This window comes from Schistocerca piceifrons, chromosome 9 (assembly GCF_021461385.2).
Source record: "Schistocerca piceifrons isolate TAMUIC-IGC-003096 chromosome 9, iqSchPice1.1, whole genome shotgun sequence".
Lineage (NCBI taxonomy): Eukaryota > Metazoa > Arthropoda > Insecta > Orthoptera > Acrididae > Schistocerca > Schistocerca piceifrons.
Window position 1 is genome coordinate 19,360,630 of NC_060146.1, and position 14,872 is coordinate 19,375,501.

A 14,872-nucleotide genomic window follows, 5' to 3' on the forward strand; every position below is an offset into this window, starting at 1 on the left:
AACTGTGAATGTACTTGACTAAGTAGCAGCTCTTCCAAACTCAAGAAATCCAACAACAACCAGCAGAGTGATGTGCTGATCACATGCTCCTTCCTACAAATCCGATGACATCATTAGCAGAGGATAACGTGACAGTTGATCAGGCCTGTTGGCCTGTTTAGGGCCAAAATGTGGAACTTTACCTTTTTACCTCGTCTTAATGAGTCAAAATCTGAGAAGCCAAAAATATAGCTGCAGTGATCGGTGGTAAGTATCCCGCTCCACATTTTTCAGTAAACGGTTGCAAATCAACATTATATAATATTTTCACTGCCTGTAATATAGCTGTCGTTAGCTCTCGGTAATGCTGCACGGTTTGTGCTAATAGTTGTAAGTGTTCCGCCCATTTTGCACAGATTGCTAGTCATCATCTTTTTTGTAAAAGGTGATCTACACACTATCAGATTTTTAACAAAAGTCTGAGCATACAATTTAGGCCTCCAGATATGTGAGTGGCTCAAAGACTTTTTAAGTAATAAAAATGGTTCAAATGGCTCTGAGCACTGTTGGACTTAACATCTGAGGCCATTAGTCCCCTAGAACTTAGAACTACTTAAACCTAACTAACCTAAGGACATAACACACATCCATGCCTGAGGCAGGTTTCGAACCTACGACCGTAGCAGTTGTGCGGTTCCAGACTGAAGGGCCTAGAACCGCTCGGCCACACTGGCCGGCTTTAACTAATAGCACCTGGTATGTGGTCCTCTTCAGCAAGTGTTCATGAGGGACAAGGGCATCATCAGGAGTGCTCTAGGGAAGAGTGATAGAACCACTTTCATTCTCTACGTACATAATGTTCTGATGGACAGGGTGAGCAGCAATTCATGGCTGTTTACTGCTGATGCTGTAGTTATGGGAAGGTGTCATTTTTGAATGACTCTAGGAATATACAAGATGACTTAGACAAAATTTCCAGTTTGTGTGATGAATGGCTGCTTGCTCTAAATGTAGAAAAATGTAAGTGAATGTGGATGAGTAGGGCAAACAGTCCTGGTTGAGTTCAGCATTAGCAGTGAGCTACTTGACACAGTTACATCAATTAAATATCTAGGTTTACCTTTGCAAAGCGATATGAAATGGGATGATCACATAAGGGAAGTAGTAGGGAAGAAAAACGGTTGACTTCGCTTTATTGGGAGAGTTTTGGAAAAGAATAGCTCATGCATAAAGGAGATAGTGTATAGGACACTACTGTGACACATTCTCGAGTAATGTTTGAGTGTTTTGGATCCCCACCAGGTTGGACTAAAGGAAGAAATAAAAGCAATTCAGAGCCTGGCTGTCAAATTTGTTACCGTAGGTTCAAACGGCATGCAAATGTTATGGAGATGCTTCATGAACTCAAATGGGAATCCCTGGAGGGAAGACAGTGCTCCTTTTGCAAGGCACTATTGCACAAATTTAGAGAACTGTCATTTGAGACCGACTGCAGAGTGACTCTACTGCCATCTATATACAATTCATGTAAAGTCTATGAAGATAAGTTGAGGGAAATTAGGACTCACGTGGAAGCTTTTTAACAGTCATTTCCCTCACTTTGTGAGTGGAACAGGAGAGGAAATGACTAGTAGTGGTACAAGGTACCCACCACCAAGTTCCATATGGTGCTTTGCGGAGTATGTATGAATGGGGGGCTCATCCTAGTTTATCCACAACATGAGATCTATACAGAATGCTCTTTGGAAATGGTGCACACTATCTTAAGTCCTCCATAATCCAGTGCACACAGTGTTAAAGTTACCTGTATGACAAATAGTCCACAATATAAATGATTTAGCCAAGCTGATAGTACACTCGCCATGCACTATACAGTTCGTAACACAGCTGACTCGGACCAGTCCTAGACTGACTTATATGCCGGATTCTGGTGTGGTCCCATCAGGGGTGCCTCTGATGACAACCACCCAGTGGTCAACAGTAATGTTGTACCCGTTATTGAGTTTCCATTGTGTTGTCTGGTTGCATCACTATGGGACATATGTCGAAGCAGAAAATGGTTCTCAGTGCAATGTATGTCGAACTAAGTTGCTTGAGTAGCAGATCAGTTTGTTAATTCCATCCTAATTGATTGCCACTTGGATGTTTAGAAATTTTGTATTTTTTATTTGTTGTCTGAAACTGCATAATTAGTGTTCAAAAAATTTAGCGTTAAACTATTTGCTGTGATCTACTTGTATAGTTAGTTAGTGACTGTTTGGACTCTATCCAGCATTGTGAATGTGGGTTATTTGATCAGAATCTCTGTCATCAGCAAACACCACTATTTTTGCCCTGACATTAATTATCAGAGTGAGTAGATTAGCACTAGTCATAATTTGTTTTAGTTTGCTTTGGAGATGTTGCTCAGAATGTGTTTCTACCTATCAATGGGTTATTTTACTGATTTCACATCCCTGATGTACCTTGTACCACTACTAGTCATTTCCTCTCCTGTTCCACTCACAAAGTGAGGGAAACGACTGTCAAAAAGCTTCCACGTGAGTGCTAATTTCCCTCACCTTATCTTCATAGACCTTACATGAATTGTATATAGATGGCAGTAGAGTCACACTGCAATCGGTCTCAAATGATGGTCATCTAAATTTGTGCATTAGTGCCTTGCAAAAGGAGCATTGTCTTCCCTCCAAGGATTCCCGTCTTGATGTGGTTTACAGACTTTAATGTGTGTGTGTGTGTGTGTGTGTGTGTGTGTGTGTGTGTGTGTGTGTGTGTGTGAATGTTTGAAATCTATGCCATAGACCTTATTCTTAAAGCACCACTCACAAATAAGGACAGATAAAAGTTTGCCCTTGTCATAAATGGAGACTAGGGAAAAGCCAGGTAGAATACGAGTTCATAAGCTGTGAATCTCAATTTTTTTCCTTGTAAGTAACAAAGCAATGTTCACAAACAAAAATTGAGGTGGCTCAGTAAGTTGCCTGAAGCCACAAATTAACAGTAGGCAATAGCAAGAATGAAACTGCATAGAAAAGTGATCTGAGAAAAGTTTTAACCTCTTGGAAAGTGGTGATCTAAAGAAATGCATGGAAATGACAGTGAATTAATAGCTGAAAATATACATCAGCATCAAAAAATGTCTAATAACATACTCAAAATAATTACTTTGTTAGTAGTGATTGTAATAAAACTTCAAGAAATTTGCTGGTGAACTATGGTCCATGTAAGATCAGGAAATATTGAAGTCCTTTGTTAACTGCAATGCAAATACAGTTATTTCCCTTTCTGGTGCACTAGTGTACTGTCTTAGCATGTCTCAGCATCATCTAAAAGCTTCAGTTCATCCTGACTGTCTCTGCACAGTTATCCTTCAGATATGGTTAGATGATCACAATCGAGAGTGTGGTTCATAATGCAGAGATGAAAACCTGACCTTTTATTTGGTGCACATCTGTAATCTGTTCAGAATATTGATCTTAGGTTATGTGCTCCCCTGCGTATTGAAAGTTTTATTTTGGCACTAATCCTCAGACATCTATGAAGTTTGTAGAAGTAGGATAGACATTTTTGTCAATTTGTAAAATGTGATCAAATGGTTTCGTTGCTAAACTGTTTGCCATAAAATATCATTTTTGAAAGTGCAAGCCTCAGTAGTTCAACTAATCAGAAAGGCTCAGTTATAAAATAATTTTGATGTGGGCTTACAGTGCAAAATAAACCACTAGAATAAATTTTAAATTGCTGTTTACTAATATTACTTCACTGTTTCAACCAGGTCAGTCCCAGTAAAACAAATGCTTTAAGAGTAGCTCCAGCTCCATCTGTAGTGGATACATTAGCACATCCTGACCTCCCACCAAACTTCAATCGTAAGAAATCCGCTGACAAGAAGTGCCCCACCTGCAACTGCCCATCAGACTATGTGATCGCAAATAATCGTCTTACTGAGAAGGTATGTGTTTAGTCCATTACCTTTAATTATAGAAAAAAATATTTTTCCCTACCAGAAAGGGAAACTTGTTTGTAATTTATTTGACAGCCTACCTCACCATATGTATTGGAAAAACTGTCAGAGCAATCATACAAGCATTCCATGCCCACTGAATAAGTGAATTTACTAATCTATTAATTGGGGGATGGGAAGATATACACATTTTCTCGTTGTGTTATGCAGACATATCCAATTTTGTTATAAAAATTGTATGTGTATGAAATTGAGAAGTTACTAGTGTTGGAGCAATCAATTTGCAAATCAGAACTAAGGGAAGGATAGTCAGAAAGCTAATGCCAAGATGAGAAAAAATAGGCAGTACCAGAGAAAAAGTAGGAAACAAAACAAATAGATGTGAAAAGCAGCCAGAAAAAAATATGATAAGGTACATAATACAGGGCTACTATAAATGATTCATTCGTTTTCAAAGCTCTATGTTTTCCAGTTCAAGAGTGCTGCAATCCGTTACACCAAGTGGAAGTTTTGTCAACTTTTGTTTTAACCACATATGAAAATTGATTGAATGATCAGTTCTCAGAAACTCAGCATCTCCGCTATATTGTGAGTAACAACTTTTCTTCTCAGAATATTGTTACAGTTCTCAGATCTCTTATGTAGCTTAAGTAAAGGTCCTCACTTATATAAACCAAGAACAATAGATATCAGACCACAATGCTCTTTTCCTGAAATTTCTGTCAATGATATTGAAAAAAATGAAACCACATCTTATGTTCAAATGACTTGTTTTTCAACTGACTGTGTAAACTTTATAAGTAGCTTAAGTTAAGAGAGGAAAAAATGGGAGGGGGGGGGGGGAGAATTTTTTAATTATATAAATCATTATATCATAAAGGCATCTAATATTTTATGCTTGAAATTCGCTACTTAAAAATAACCAGAATGTTAAAAAGCTGTGTGGCAATAAGGAAATGTTCAATAAATGAACATGAATTGTTGAAAGTGATAAAAAAACTGTCAACAAAACAAAACATGCCAGCATATGTAGCTGAGGTGCCAGTCTTGGTCATAATCAAGATTGCCTCACGAACTTGGTAAACATTGTCAATGTACAGTTTAGTGAAGGAGTGTTTCCCAAAAGGCTGAAACTCTGTAAAGTGTAGCTGTTATTCAGAAAGGATACCAAGTATGAAATAGAAACCACTGATGTATATCTTGCACCGAGCTTATTAGGAAGGCTGACGATACATCAGATCGAAAAATATTTAAATGACAATAAGCTACTGAACAATAATCAATATGGATTTTAAGCAGGTAATATTACAGGAATATCAGTAATGTTCTACACTGAACAATTAACTAGAGATATAGAAAACAACTAAGAGTGTAGTAAGAGTCAATTCAGATCTCTCCAAATAATTAGATCCTCATAGAAAATGTGGCAACACTTAGTATCCAAGGTATAAACAAAATGTGGTTTATATCATACATTTATAACAGAATGCTGATAACTTATATTAGCTCATTTCAGTCACAAAAAGAGACGAAAAGAAAATTATCTTAACCGAATCCTCCATTAGTTCTTGGTAAAACAGCATTGTAATAAATGAAAAGCGCTAGTTGGCAGATGTCTGATGATGGTCTCATGTACTGAAGAAAACTAGTTAATGCAATAAAGGTAATGCTGTAGAACAAAAGTGAATTAGCGCTTTTCATTTATTAAAAAGAAAATTGAAATAATGATACCTCAAAGCAGTGTTATAGGTCATATATTGTTTCTGAAGTATCTAAACAACATACACATATCAGATAATGGAGACTGTAACAACAAAAACAACCAGTTTTTTACAATATAATGCAATTTGACAGATAAAAAATTTACTCACAAAACAGCAGCAGAACACACACATAAAAGAAGGTTATAAATTGGCAAGCTTTTTGAGTCAGTGGCTCTTTCTTCAAGCAGGAGGAAGAGGTGTGAAGGAAAATGACTAGAGGTCTAGGAAAAAGAGTAGATTTTGGAAAATCACCCAGAACTGCAGGTCAGGGGAGACTTACCTGACAGGATGTGAAGGACTGATTGTTGGGGACTGCACTAGAAGAGATTTGAAAACCTAAGAGCTTAAAGGTGAAAGTCAGTGTGATATCCAAGACAGAGATTACTACTAAAACATCATGCACAAATCAATAAGAGTGAAAAGCTAACTGCATAATATGTAACAGAGGTGGGAGGGGGATGGGAAAAATAGACACCTAAGAAAATGGAAGATGTAGAAAACTAAAACAGAGTGAAGAAAGTGGTAATTACTCTGAAGAAACTCTGAAATCGTAGAAATTAAATTAAGGCCCTGTTGGTGGCAGGAACCAAAGACATCTTGCAGCACTAGTTCCCACCTGCAGAGTTCGGGGAAACTGTTGTCTGGGGGAAGAATCCAGATGGCATGTCAGGTGAAACAGGCACTAAGGTCATGATTGTCATGTTGTAGAGCATGCATAGTGTTGTAACTCGTCGATCATTCAAAGTGCCGCCGCGCAATTACGCACGTCCTCTACGTGCGGCGCTGTCTGCCAGCCATGCAGCAGCTGCAACACCTAAGCGGCCAGCCAGGCAGCGGCCGCTAGACTTGGACTCAGTGCTCATTTGAATGTCACCATGTTCACATGTCGTGCTTTGTCAACTTGCTCAGTGACTTGCATGTATTGTGTCATTTTGAAATATATGTGTTAAACTTGACGTTATAACAATTGGCGACGAGGTAGTGGATTTTTCCTTTTCATTGTTGACCCGCCGGTTTCCATGGCTACTGTAGAGCAACTATTGCAAGGTCTCATAGAACAGCAAATGCTTCTAACATTGGCGATTCGCGATTTCGTCGTGGCATCAAATGCGGGTTGTATCTCGTCATTGTCTATACCTCCTTTTCCTCCTTACGACGAGACGGCGGAAGATTGGTCTGATTACGACAAATGTCTTCGACAGCACTTCTTGGCATTTCATGTTATGGACGAACAAACATGTAAGTCTCTGTTCCTTTCATGGATTTCACCTCAAATTTATCGGTTGTTGTCGCAATTGGCTCCTTTGAAAGATCCTGCGTCTTTGTCCTTTGCTGAAATGTGCTCACTTCTGTCCGTCTATTTTCAATAGCAAACACATTTGGTAGCCTCTCGTGTTGCTTTTTATTGTTGCCATAAACAACCACATCAGTCCTATTGCGCTTGGGCTGCTGAACTTCACGGCCTCAGTCGAAAGTGTCAATTGGTTACTGATGTTCACAAAGAATCCTATGCTGATTCCATGGTACAGGATGCTATTATCCGGTTGGCGTCCGACAAGGAAGTTAGGCAACGTGCCCTTCAGTTGGCAAATCTGACTCTAGATGAAGTCCTCTCCATTGCGCAGTCTTTTGAAATTTCTCGCGCCGCTGGGGCGCAAATAGAGGCGTGGGGTGATGTCGGGGAAATACAACCTCTGTGTGCTGTTGACAACGCGTGTGGTGTGTCCCCACCAGCCGACGTGGCCGCAGTACGCTCCTACGCGCAGCCTCGGCCTAACCGTAAACAACCCTCTAAGAAACTGTGGCAAAACCCCTGGCAACTTCCTTCATGTCTGCGGTGTTTTACGAAACATGCATGGGAGGATTGTCCCCAACGTTGGGCCATGTGTCGCAATTGCTAAAAGAAGGGTCATGTGTCCTCCGTCTGCAAATCCTATCGCATCCATGATGTTCATGAACATGACGCTGATTCTCCTTCTATGTTGTCTGTCAATTGAACTTCTTCCCTTTCAGGGAAGTTATTCCTTGCTGTCCAAATCCTCATTAGGGATGTTCACATGCAGGTGGGTACTGGTTCTGCTGCCACTATCATTAATCCTCAGACGTATCTTCAGTTGGGTTCTCCACTCCTATCACCTGTCACTTGGCAATTACGGACGTACAATAAACAGATTTCTGTCTTGGGACAATTTAATGCTGAGGTATCTTACAAATCCATCGTTCGCACTGTTCCCATATTTGTGGTCGAGCAGAGTAACGCAGAGAATCTTTTTGGTTTCGATGCCTTTCGCGTTTTTGGGTTCTCCATAGGTGACTCGGTCAGTATTGTCTCTGATGCTATTCCTTATGCTCAATTGGATTCCTTGTTGAAGACATTTTCGTCCCTTTTTTCTCCTGGGTTAGGCCTCACAAATGACTTTGAAGCTCATATCATGCTCAAACCCACTGTCACGGCCCCTCTGTTCCATCCACAATCAAATGGTGAGGCTGAACGACTGGTCCGCACATTTAAGGCTCAGATGCAGAAACTCCTGACTTCTTCTCCTGCTAATGATGATGATGCGCTTCTGCAGTTTCTGGCTTCTTACCGTTTCACCCCCATGGGCGACCACAGCCCGGCTGAGCTCTTACACGGCCGACAGCCCCGCACGCTACTTCATCTTCTGTGGCCTTCCACCTCACGGGTGTGGGTGCCTTTGCTTGGCCGATTCAATGCCGAGGACCTTGTATGGGTACGGGGATACAGCAGGCAGCCAAAATGGAGTCCGGGCCACATCTTATGACACCGTGGCCGACACCTGTATGAAATCCAGACGGACACGGGTGTTGCGGTGCGTCATTCGGACCAACTTCGGCCTCGTGTGCCAGCAACACCTGTTCTGACTGCTGCTGCACCACTTTCGGCTCTACCTGACGCTCGGAATACTGGAATCTCTCATTACTCACAATGCAGTCCTCTTCCCAACATATCGGTGCCAGTACACGAACGGACGCCACCAGGAGACATGCCCATGCAGGAACTGGATGACCATCATCTGTTCAAGCAACTCTACTCGCCTCCTTCTCCTAGGGACACCAACACATCGCCCATGTCTCCTGTTATATCAACCAGACTTGCCACAACGGGCAGATTGGTGCACGGGGCCGCAGCAGATTCGACCCCCACGTCTCCTGTCATCTCGACCCGTTATCATCGGGGACACTTCCGTCCATACGGGAAGCCTCCTCATCGAGACTTTATGGCCAGTCAAACAATGCCTATGGACGTTAGCAATCTGCAGGCCACCTCCATCAAGACCTGTGCAAAAATTTCAACGGGGGGAAAAGTGTTGTGACTCGCCGATCATTGAAAGTGCCGCCGCGCAGTTACGCGCGTGCTCTACATGCGGCGCTGTCTGCCAGCCATGCAGCAGCTGAGCCACCTAAGCAGCCAGCCGAGCAGCAGCCGCTAGACTGGGACTCAGTGCTCATTCGAATGCTAACGTGTACACATGTCGTGCTTTGTCAACTTGCTCAGTGACTTGCATGTACTGTGTTGTTTTGAAATGTATGTGTTAAACTTGACGTTATAACACATAGGGAGAGGGGATGGTCACAGGGGTAGGATCCGTAGGGTAGGGAGACAGATGCAGGGGGAGTGTAGGGTCTGACAAGAATATTGTGGAGATTGAGAAGGCAGCTGAAACATAATCTAGGTGTAGTGGGCAAAATCTCACCTCAGGGCATGATTGTAGGAAGTCATAGCCTTGTCATAGTATCTGATTAATCCATTCCGGACCAGGATATTACTGAGTGACCAGCGATGTGCTCCGAAGTTGATTTTTGGGGGGATCAGAAGTACCAGGATCGGATGTGATGTCTCGGGAAATCTGCTTTTGAAATAGGCTGTTGGGGTAATTACTTTGAGTGAAGGCTGAGATGACAGTGGTGGTGTATTGCTGTAAACAGTCTGCTCTTAACAAATACATTTGCCTCAAGTGCCAAGGCTGTATGGGAGGTAATGTTTAATGGGGGAAGGATGGCAACTGTCAAATGTAAGTCATGTTGTTTATTAGTTGGTTTAATGTGAACAGAAGTGTCTAGCTGGTTTCATTGAGGATGAGGTCAACATCAAGGAAAATGGCATGGGACTCAGAGTACAACCATGTCAAATTCAGTTGAAGGTATTCAGGGATTCCAGGAATTTTAACAGGTCAGTCTCGCTGTGAGCCCATATGCTAAAGAAGTCATCAATGCCTCTAAACCAAACCAGGGGCTAAATACATGGATCCCAGGAAAGCCCAAGCAACTCATGAAAAGATTGACATAGGAAGTAGCCATTCTTGTTCCCATGGCCATACCCCTGCTTTATTGGTGTGTCTGCCACTCGAACGTGAGGTAGTTGTTGGTAAGTATGAAGTTGATTAAGGTGAGTAGGAAGGATGTCACAGGTTTGGAATCACATGGGCACTTACTGAGGAAAGCATCCTCTTGCCATGATGAATCCCATCACATATTAAATCTGTTCTTTTCAAAAACATGCTTTTGCACTTTTGAAACTAAGGTCCCACAGTCTGTTTCTTGAATCCTGCTTGTTCCTTGGAGTTACTCCCAAAGGGCTAACATGGAAAAATCTCTGTTTCTGGATGTAATCCTACCCTACATGAGGCTCTTTTATGGTTGCACCTTCTCCTAAACTACCTGAACAGTAGTGTTTCCCTTCCTGTCTCTCTGCAGCTTCTTAAACAGCCACGCCATCAACCACCACTGTTCTTCTACAAACCAAGCTTGGCCAATCTCGTTAACATCCCACAGCTCTCACCACTGTGTTCCAGACCAGTAATAACTCATAATCACATGAATCAGTCACAGCAGTACAGTGTTCTCAACCTTTTGTATAAAGCATTCTCCCCTAATGAATTGTCTGTATTATCCACGGGTCTCACTTTCAGCCATAAACCTGCATTTAATCATGCTGCTTTGGACAAAGATCTGCTTTCATTCACGCATAATGTCAAATGGAAATATCACTTTGTAACCCAATCCCAAAGCCTTTCCAACAGCAAACCTGAAATTGAACCCTGCCTTGAACACTGACCACATCCCAACTTGATCCACCACTAATACCTCAAAATCATCCCTTAAAAGCCTTCCAAGAATTCCTCACATCCAGCAATGCTTCCCAACCCTTCCTCAAGTCCCTAAAACATTACCCTAACCTGTCCTCTGCAGAACTCCATGCACTACATTCCATAAAAGCTGATGACTCCATCATTATCCTCCCAGCAGATAAAGGATCTACCACTGTGGTACTTGACCAAAAGGAGTATGTCAGTGAAGGTCTATGCTAGCTGCCTGATGCCTCTACATACAGCATCTGCCATCAAGATCCTATCCCTGCAATTCAGACTGACCTGGAGGCCCTCCTTAAAACCTCAGGCCCTTCACAAGGATTATCACCTCAGTCCATAGAACTTCTCACCTCATCCAAACCATTCATCCTCACCTTTTACCTTCTTCCTAAGATCCACAAATCCAATCATCCTGGCTGTCCTATAATTGCTAACTTCAAAGCATCCACTGAATGTACATCTGCCTTAGTTTCTCAGCTTCTGCAACCCAAAGACTTCCTTGTATATCAAAGATACCAACCATTTACTAGATAATCTGAAATCCGTGCATATCACACTCCAACTTCACACCTTACTTGTCATCATCGATGCCACCTCCCTCTATACCAACATCTCCCACGTACATGGTCTGTCTGCTGCTGGACATTTCCTCGGTTACAAACCTATGACAGCCTCCCTACTCACCTTAATCAACTTCATACTTACCAACAATTACTTCACCTTTGAGGGGCAGATGTACAAACACATACCTGCCAACTTTCAAGATGAGATATCCAGAAGATCCCAAATCGCAAAAATTTAATGTTTACATGCATTGCAAGGTGTTCAAACATAGTGAGAAAAAGACTACACAGGAAGAGATTAAAAGTAATGTTAACACATATAATGTAGGCTACATTTTAAGATAATTACTTTTGAACTCTGAAGTTGGATACTTACAGAAGTTAACTTGCTGATCAGTGTTCATTTGTTGTCACTTAACACTGAGAACAGTTCACACACTACACAAAAATGTGCTTTTCTGCACTTGATCTTGCAAGCTACAATATGAACTACTCTGTCGAAACTACTAAACTGGACATTTATTTGCACTTATTTACAATATATTCTCAAGTTCACTGAACACTGGCTATATTCCATCACAGGCTGCAGAGCAGAGATCAAGATGAGTAGCTTTCTTTGCTTTCTTCAAAAATTCTGAAGGAAAACTATTCATTTAACATGGACCACTGCTTCTTGTTTCCAAAACAGAAATTAATTCTTGAGTTTCATTCAACATGGAGAACCTAAACTGATTGCAATTCTTCTTCACCGAGCTGTACACATGCTCACACTCAGCATTGCTGTGTGGTAGAGTCAAAACAGAAAGCACTAGCCTGGATAACCTATCGTACTTAGGAACGCCAACAGCTCCACAAATGCTCATCAAGCGAGCACATTTCGTATCATCTGCCCAGTTCTCGCTCTCAAAAGTAGCAGAGGTATCATCTTCCAGTGCCACAAATTGGCTCTGAAGCACATTCATTGCGTTCTCAGCTGACTCACTTCCCTTCCTTGGCATCAATGATGGAAATTTTTCTACAGGAAATTCTACAGATGAAAACTAGGCGTCCTCAATTTTGGAAACTTCTGCAGTCTTTGCATGCTTCAGTACTAAATCACTGATGTGAAACTTGTTTATGATATAATCACAAGCAGAGCAGAAGTAAGCTGTGACAAATGAAAAGAATGTCAATTTGTCTTTATCATTAAATTTCTTCATCAAATTCATTGTCTGTATGCCAATAACAAGATCGTTATTGTTTCTCTGGTTCTTATCAATATGGCACTGAACTTTCTGTGACATGGAACTCTTTATAACTTTAGGTTCAACAAACCCAGGAAGAAGCTGCTGTAATAGTTCTGTCATTAGTTCTAACAATTCATTAATTTGAGGGGAAGCACTCTGAAGTGCAGAATTGAGATTCCCAAATACAGGAATGACAGCACACAGGAAATCACAGTAAGCCTACTTTATGGCTGAAGAGAGAAACATAAACAGTTTTTCTTCATGAGTTTGAATAATGTTGTTATTCTTCAGCACAGGAGTGTCAGATTTTGTGGCAGATGCAAATCTCTCAGGGGCAACCAATTCGGGTGACTCGATAGCCTTCCTCTTTCCGTGGTCTTTGGAACAACCGAGCTTAGCTTTTGGGATTGTACACAGTGTTAAGCTACTTGATGCACACTGAGCACTAAAGTGCACCTCCTCATTAAAGAATCCAACTAATGGATCCCACTGCTCCAAGAGTCTCTGCAGACACTTTCCTAAAGATAGCCATCTTTTGCAGACATGTTTTAATATCTTCTTAGTTTCCTTGCACCAAAGTAACTGTCTTTTTCTGCTTTTCCTCAAAACAGGTAATGACTAAGGGATAAAGCTTAACATCACTGTCATTGCTCCCATCTATGGCCAAAGTAAGTGGTTCATGTTGCATGCAACTAATGACTTCATTTCTAGAATCTGTAGCCTTTTCTTTCAAAATATGTGAAATCTTTGTACTATCACAATTGTATCCTTTAGCAATTTCCAAACCAGAGAACATTTTCTTAGAAAGGGTACCAGTATGATCAGCAGCAGCTAATGGAATATTATGTTCTATCGCATAATACGCAGAAATTCAGCAGAATATTCATCCCTGAAAGACTGATGATGTTGTTTCTTAGTTGAACTCATCACTAAAGCACTAAATTGCACAAAAATTCATCACACAATTGCACGAATTCCAGAACCACAGCAAAAACCACCTAAAACTAAGCATAAACAAAGCTCTCCTGCTAACACGCAGTCGAAGCACAACATGCAAACTCTAAATCGGACACCAACTTGTCACCCAATTGAACGAATACCAGAACATTCAGCAAACACTGCATGAAAGCAAGCATAGAAAAGGCTTTTCCACTAACATGCAGTAGAAGCACAAAGAGTATGCAACGATAATCTGTGAGATGTGATTATCGGTAGAAAGTTCGATCAACTTTCGCCAGCGGTGTTTCAAACACACGGAGCTAATGACAAAATCGCAGTGATATTCTGCGAGAAGGGATTATTGATAATATTATCAGTTGACTTTCAGTTGAATTTCAATCAGTGGCAGCTCAGAATAGCATCCATTATCAAAAGTCAAAACTGAAATCTGATATGAATGCAGATGGTGGGTACAAGCCTGGGAGTTGAAAATCCGGAAAAAAACTATGTTCATCCTGAAAACCGGAGACTACCCCAAAATCCAGAAATCTTCCAGGAAAACTTGGCAGGTATGCAAACAGGTCAGGGGTACAGCCATGGGAACCAGGATGGCTCCTTCCGGTGCCAATCTTTTCGTGGTTTGCTTGGAGGAGGCTTTCCTGGGTTCCAAAAGCCATCAGCTCGTGGTCTGGTTTAGATCATTTATGACATCTTTACCATCTGGACTGATGGTGAGGTTAACCTGTTAAAATTCCTGGAATCTCTGAATATCTTCACCCAGTTAAATTTTACATGGTCCAGTTCTGAATCCCATGCCACTTTCCTTGATGTTGATCTTGCCCTCACTGAGGGCCAGCTACACTCCTCTGTCCACATTAAATCTACTAACAAACAACAGTATTACATTTGACAGTTGCCATCATTTCCACATGAAACTTTCCATCCCATATAGCCTTGGCATTTGAGGCAAACATATTTGTTAAGACGGAGACTCTGTACAGCAGTACAACATCACTCTCATCTCGGCCTTCACTGAACGTAGTCACCCCACCAGCCTGTTTCAAAAGCAGATTTCCTGGGCCATCACATCCAAACCTAATACTGCTGATTCCTCCAAAAAACAATTTTGGAACACACCACTGGTCACTCAGTGTTATCCTGGTCCAGAATGTATTAATCAGGTACTTTGACAACGCTATGACTTCCTAAAATCATGCCCCAAAATGAGATCCATTCTGTCTGAGGTTTTGCTCACCACACCTAAAATAGGTTTCCATTACCCTCCCAGTCTCCGCAATGTTCTTGTCAGACCCTATGCTCCCTCTGC

At 41.4% G+C, this 14,872-nt stretch overlaps 1 protein-coding gene across 1 annotated transcript in view; it reads left to right on the top strand.

Annotated features, from left to right (window-relative positions):
• Positions 1-14,872, top strand: part of LOC124717202 — a 154,704-nt gene that overhangs the window by 71,452 nt on the left and 68,380 nt on the right. The window contains exon 5 of the mRNA XM_047243981.1: positions 3,755-3,931. Coding sequence (XP_047099937.1) covers positions 3,755-3,931 — 177 coding nt within the window. The remainder of the gene's footprint in view (positions 1-3,754; positions 3,932-14,872) is intronic.